The sequence below is a fragment of the Alligator sinensis genome, unplaced genomic scaffold (assembly GCF_000455745.1).
Source record: "Alligator sinensis unplaced genomic scaffold, ASM45574v1 scaffold128_1, whole genome shotgun sequence".
Taxonomy (NCBI): domain Eukaryota; kingdom Metazoa; phylum Chordata; order Crocodylia; family Alligatoridae; genus Alligator; species Alligator sinensis.
Genome location: NW_005842968.1, coordinates 519535 through 525980, shown reverse-complemented (window position 1 = coordinate 525980; position 6446 = coordinate 519535). Strand labels below are relative to the sequence as shown.

At 57.6% G+C, this 6446-nt stretch overlaps 1 protein-coding gene across 8 annotated transcripts in view; it reads left to right on the top strand.

Moving 5' to 3' along the window:
- Positions 1-2716: 2716 nt before the first annotated feature.
- TINF2 (TERF1 interacting nuclear factor 2) overlaps positions 2717-6446 on the top strand; it is a 4260-nt gene continuing 530 nt past the window's right edge. The window contains exons 1-9 of one of the 8 annotated variants that reach the window (XM_014526183.2): positions 2717-2875; positions 3009-3180; positions 4860-4961; positions 5068-5169; positions 5239-5340; positions 5435-5543; positions 5768-5894; positions 5971-6059; positions 6278-6339. In XM_014526183.2, the coding sequence (XP_014381669.1) occupies positions 2847-2875; positions 3009-3180; positions 4860-4961; positions 5068-5169; positions 5239-5340; positions 5435-5543; positions 5768-5894; positions 5971-6059; positions 6278-6339 (894 nt within the window). In that variant the 5' untranslated portion in view covers positions 2717-2846. Of the gene's footprint in view, positions 2876-3008; positions 3181-4859; positions 4962-5039; positions 5170-5238; positions 5350-5434; positions 5544-5767; positions 5895-5970; positions 6060-6277; positions 6340-6446 lie in introns of those variants that run through there. The other 7 variants (XM_006036545.3, XM_025192777.1, XM_014526184.2 and 4 more) reach the window with 7 other exon arrangements.

Here is a 6446-nt window from a genome sequence, read left to right as displayed (position 1 = left end):
CCCGCCCGCCAGCCAGCCGCCCGCGGGTCCCCGTCACGCCAGCCCACACCTGGGGGCTCTCCCGCCCGTCAGCCAGCCGCCCGTGGGTCCCCGTCACGCCAGCCCACGCCTGGGGACTCCCCTGCTCACAGCCGCAGCTCCCCTGCCACCCGCCGGGAGCCAGGCCGGGCTGGGCGTCCCGTGTGAGCACCACCCTAGGCCTCCCCAGGCTGAGGGAGGGGGCAGCAGGAGGATTGGGGTCCCTGGATTCTAGTGGCTCCTGTCTCCCTGCCCCAGGGGGCCCAGAGTTGGTTGGCCTCGTCGCCACTCTTGTCATCACTGTGGGGGTTATTTGCACGTGTCAGGCCATGTCCCGCCTCCCCTGGGACCATGTGGTGCAGCACCTGTCTGCCCTGGAGCATCCCTCCATCCATTCCTCCCATCCCTCCTTTTGTTCCTCCAGCCAGTACTTGACCATTCATCCATCTACTCCCTGTGAACCCAGGCATCCATTCCTCCATCCCCACAGCATCCATCCATCCATCCCCTGTAGCCCCTATCCATCCATCCAGCACTTGACCATTCATCCATCCACCTCCCTGTGAACCCAAGCATCCATCCATTTCCCCCATCCATCCCCGTCACCCCATCCATCCATCCATCCATCCATCCATTCACCTGTTTTGTCGAGTCCCTTCCACCCACATCTTCCCTTGAGTCTCACCAATGACCCCCACATCCCTCCACGTATCCAGTATTTGCTCCAGCTGTCTATCCATCCCTCCCCTTCCCTTTGAACTGTTCCCCTCCTGTAGTTCCATCCATGTCACCCCCGCACATTCCTTCCATCCATCCGTCTTCTGAATCCCTCCACTTTCCCATTCATCTCTTCTTGAACGAGACTTCCACTCACCCACCCACCATTGTTTGAACTCCTCTGCCCTGCCACCCATCCCTCCATCTACCCACACACCCTTGCACTCTTCCATTTTCCCACCATTCATCTCCTCTTGAACCCACCTGTGCCTGTTCATCCATCTATCCATCTCCATGGCCCCCATCTATTCCTCCATCCCTATAGCCTCCATCTATCTATGGTCCCTTCTCAACCTGTCTTCATCCACCCATCACACCCATCTTCTCTGCTTACATCCACGCCCCTCCCCCCCTCTTCCTATCTCTTGTTCAACAGCCCCTGGGCATGACTTCTCAGACACTTGAATCCCCTCCCTTCGCCACCAATTTGTCAGTATTCCCCTCCCCCCCATTGCAAATCTGCAGCGAACAGGGGAGGGGACATTCCCGCAGACCAGGGAGGATGGGGCCCAGTGTCCTGATTTTTATGCCAGGGGCCAAGTGCCATGTGGCCTAGGTTGATTTTTTTGTGTTTATTTTTGGTCGGTGGGGGCTGTGCTGGGGCAAAAGTCAGGGAATTTGGGGCTAGCTCTGATCTCCCCCACACTGCACTCCCTGGGCTTGATGTTTTTCTGCCTTTTTCAGAAAATGTTTTTAAAGTAAAAACTCACTGACGTAGAGCTGGATTTATCTGTATTTAAATAAAGGCACTAACTGAGCACTACAGGGACCTCGGTGTCTGAGCTGGGGGACACTGGGATCATGCGAAAGATCTGGGGATCATGCTGGACCATTCACAAAGAGCATCAGGCTCAATGCCCAGCTGCTGTCAAACAAGGGCATTATTAAGGGAGTTGACACATGTCAAAAAGAACATCTCATAATTTACATTCCAAACCTTTTGATTTTTAAGTTTGTTTCCTGATTTTTGGCGATACTGAAGGGCTATAAGGATAATGAGAGGTACATGGGGGGGCCCAGGTCTGGCCCCCACACCTCTGCAAGGATGAAGAAGCTCCAGAAAGGGACTGGACACCTTGGAGGAGTGGGGCATCTGGAATGAGGGGCCTGCCCCCAGCCCCCCCTCCCGTCACAGCTCCCAGGCTGTCACTGCCAGGGCAGCAAAGGGGAGAGGAACAGGGGGAAAGCCCTGGTCAGCCCTGGATCACAGCATCCACTCTCTGCACCTGTGAGGGGCACTTTGGAGGGTGTTGGGGGACACTGGGCTATCCCATCCACATGATTGTGGGGGGATTAGGGATAGTGGGATACCCCCCCTACACACACACACACAGTGGGGAGGCAGGTATTGGGGGACACTGGGAAATGCACAAGTGGTTGTAGGGGGGGCTGGGAATACTGGAGACCCACCCACTAGACACACACGGGGGCGTTGGGGGACACTGGGCTCTATACAGCTGGGGGAACACAGCGGGACCCCCCCCACACAGGCACTGGGGGCAGGAATACCAGGAATTGTGGCTGTGGGGCGGGAGCAGGGGCTTGGGACTGGCCCCAGAGCTGGCGGCAGGGTTCAAGGTACAAGTAGGGGGCAGAGGGGTTAGGGTCAAAGGGCACCCCTGCGTGCAGGATAAGCCCTCGTCGGGGATCAGAGAGCGCCCCCCAGCGTGGGAGAGGGGTACTGAGAACAAAGAAGGGGGCCGTCCCCCGGAAGGGGCGGGGCTACCTACTGATTGAGGACCAATACGTGAGAAAGGGGCGTGTCTTCAAGCCTCCTGCTGTGGAGAGGGGGCGGGACCAGAGGTAGTGGGCAGGGCGAGGCGGTAGGCGGTGTGCGCGGTAGAAAGTGCGGGCCAGGCGGGAGCACGCGCATGCGCACCGGGGCTGTTAGCGGCGCGAGCCCCGCCCCTCCCACAACCACCACCGGTCAAGTGCCCGCGTGCCCGGACGTGACGTACCCGCATGCCCGGACGTGACAGGCTAAGGGCGGGGCGCGTGGCGGCCTGAAAGGTGCCGCGGGAAACTTGGAGCTCTGGGCCTACACGCCGGTCATGGCCGGAAGTGACAAAGGGGGAGACGGGTACGGAGCGGGCGGAAGAAGCCCCGCCCACTGGGGAGGGGGAGGGGCTAATAGGCGCGGTCTTAAGGAGGCAGGGTGGGGGAGGGGCTTCGCCCCCGACAGCCCGGCGCTTTCTCTCCTTTCCTCCCTGCAGGGCGGCGCTGGGGCTGCGGCTGGCGCTGGCGGCGGCCTGGCACGTGGTGCGGGCTCGGCAGACCCGGGACTACCCGCAGGCACTGGGGCTGCTGGAGGCTGTGGGGCAGGCGGCGCCCGATGCCGTTGCTTTCCGGCACTATGCTAAGCTGTGCCTGGGCCTGCAGGCCGCGGTGAGCACTCTGCCACGGCCAAGGGCCCCATGATGCTTTGCTTAACCCCCCCCCAGCTCCGCCCTTTGCTTTTCTCTATCCCTACCTTTCTGGTGTTGAGCCAGTGTCCCATGAGCCTCTGCTTCCCTGGCTGATCCTGCCTGCTGCTTGGTATCCAGTAATGTTTTTCTTCCCAGCAGGCCCTGGCCAGATTGGTATCCCACAGTGCTTTGCTCCTCTGCCCCCCCCCCACAGTTGCATCACATTATGACTCTGTCCCATAATGCTTTGCACCCCACCTTTGCCTCCCCACTGGGCTAGACATAGCCTGAGATCCCATGATAAGCTGTACTTACTGTATAGCTCATCAGGCCTGTCACTCAGTATCCCATGGTCCTTTTCATGCCCCATTCCTGACCCAGCCTGTATCCCACAATGCTTTGCTTTGCTGACTGAGCCAAACCATGGTTCTCAGCCCCATGATTTTCTGCTCTTCCCCCACCCAGCTGATTGCTCCGTGCTACTCGGTATCCCATGATGCTTAGCTTCCTGGTGCTGGCTGAGTCTCCCACAATCCTTTGTTTCAAACCCCCTGCTGCCCCATGTCCTGCTGTTGGCTACAAATGTCCAACTCGGGATCCTTAAAATTCTGGTTTATTAGGCGGATTGAAACACTGTAATGAAGTCAAATCATAAACCTTGGGGCTGGTACGTACACACACACACACACACACACACACACACACACACACACACACACACAAGCGAGCTACAAGAGTCAGGTATACCTATCCCCCAGGCGTTGGAGTCCGCTGTCGATGGTCAGGCAAGGCTGCTTCCAGCGTGGTGTTAACCTCCAGAAGGGGGTCGCCGGCTGGTCCTTCTGGCTGGACAGGTCGGGTGCTGGTCAAGTTGGAGATCAAGAGGGCGCTCCTGAGGGCTTCCGAGGTCCCTTCCAGCCCTAATGTCTATGAAATCTATGAAATCTATGAAATCCAGGGGTCGTTGACCCTCATGGGACTTCCCCCTCAGTGGCTCCTGGATGGCATCTGTCAGCCCCAGGGGTCGTCCGTATGTATGTGCAGGTTTGGAAGTCCGTTGATGAATTTCGAATAGGGCTCTGGGAGTGGTCGATCTGGAGATATTCAGCCCAAAAGTTGGTCCCCGGCATTGATTAACTCAGACCAGGGCTTCTAGCCCTTGAACAGTGAAGTTTAGAGAATTCCCGGTTGCTACATTGTCTCCTATTGACTTCTTCCCTTGGTTGATCTGCGGTTTTCCTAGGTGTTAATGGCTGCCTGCTACTGTGTTAGGCATTCAATCACTGATTCACTCGGGTCCGCCTGATACAGGGAAGCACAGTTTGATTCCTGCCCTTGTTAACATTGTTACAATGTATAACTTACTTCTGAAACTAAACACACTTAGTTAAAAGGTGAGGAGTATAAAATATAAGCTACAAGAGTAATGCCATAGCGCACAAATAGATAAAAATACCAAAATACAAGGGGAGATACAAAATACACACATACAAACTTTAAAACGCAATTTCTTATCTTATACTGAAAGAAAGAGGAAGGAAGAAAAGGTAGAAGAAAAGAAACATATCCAAAGAGGGGAGAGCAAATGCAGGCAAGAGGAAAAGGGGGCTTTCTGCTACACTGCTTGTGGTTAGTAGCCCATGATGTTCTTCTCCCCAGGTGATCATGAAGATGCTGGAGGAGGAGGAGCCGGATGAGAAGATCTATGATGCTGTGGACACCTACTTTCCTGAGGGCAAGCCTAAACAGCACCCCCTTGCTGTGAGTACCCTGGGGGCACATCCCTGTACTGTTCCACTTAGCCACACTTCCCCCCCCAAAAGCAGCTGCATTTTGCAGCAGATCATTGCATCTGGCATTTCCCCAGACCCCCCGGGACATTGAGATAGTGACAGAGGCCCAGGAGGCCTTCCGGGACCAAGTGCTGGGGCTGCTGAGCAACCGACAGGCCAGGGAGAGGTACCTGGAGGTGAGTGGACAAGGGGCAGGGGGCAGGGCTGTGCCAGGGGAGGGCAGAACTCTCACTGTCCATCTGCAGGGGCAGCTGGAGGCTGAGTACGGAGAGGCTTTTCTGCGTATGCTGGAGCAGCTCTTCTATGAGTACCTGCTACGACTGGAGAGTGCCTTGCCCCTGCCCAACGTGAGCCAGGTGAGGGGGTGGGGTTAGGGGGGAAGGGGTGGAGCATGGCAGAGCCCTGCCTCTAACCCCTGCCCCCCTCCCCCTCTCTCTTCAGCTGTATGAGATGGCTTGGAGCCAGTGCCCCCTACCTCAGGCTACACAGTGCCCTAAGGAGCTGCGCCTCCTGACCCGCTATCTGGTGGATGTGGGGCACCAGAGTCAGGGTAGGTGGGCGAGTATGTGTGGGAAGAGGCGGAGCCTCTGGTGGGCAAGGGTGCGTGAGGAGGGGCAGAGTCTCGGGACAGCAGTGAGCAGAAAGAAGGTGGTAGTCAGGGCCTGGGTTAAATTTGCTGCCTGGGCCCTGGGTGGCAGGGGTTTAGGAAGGGCTAATGTAAAGGGGGCAGAGCTCTCCCAAGCCATGCCCTTCCGCTCCTTCTCTCTCTTCCAGGCCCCCTCCCCCAGCCCCCTCGCGCCAACACGCCCACCTCCACCCAGCAGCAGCCTGTGCAGCTGGCACCCCAGCCAGCACCTGGGTCCCTCCAGCACCCGCTCAGGCTGGCCCAGAGCAGCAAAGAGTGAGTGTCTATTGTTCCCATACCCTACCCACCACACACCCTTCGAGCCCCCACTTATGCTGTCCTCTCCCCCCAGCCCTCCCCGTAGACGCAGACTGTACAGCCAGATGCCCAGGGACCAGAAGCAGGGTGGGCACCAGATTCTCAGTAACCCCAGGCATCCAGGTGGGTTATGTTTGTCCCCCCTCAACAGGGATTGGGCCTCAGGGACCCCAGTGTCTGTCGCCTAAAGCCTGGGGTTGGGGTGCATCCTGTCCCTGCAGAATACAGGTGAAGGGGAACCCAGGAGTCTGGGGCAATGAGGGTACATTTGCCCAGGATAACAGGGAAGTTAACCCAGGAGTCCAGGAGCTGGCCCATAATGCACCCCTCCCTCCCACCAGACACGGTACAGGACGTAGTGTGGGACTCTGCTGATGAAGAGAGCAGCTTCCTCTGCTGGAAGGTTGAGGAGGGGAAATTGGGGGGGGGTAGGGTATTGAACTATCTGGCTGGAATGGTGAGGTCTCAGTGGGGGGTACAGAGCTTCTGAATGGGGTGTTAGGGGCCCTG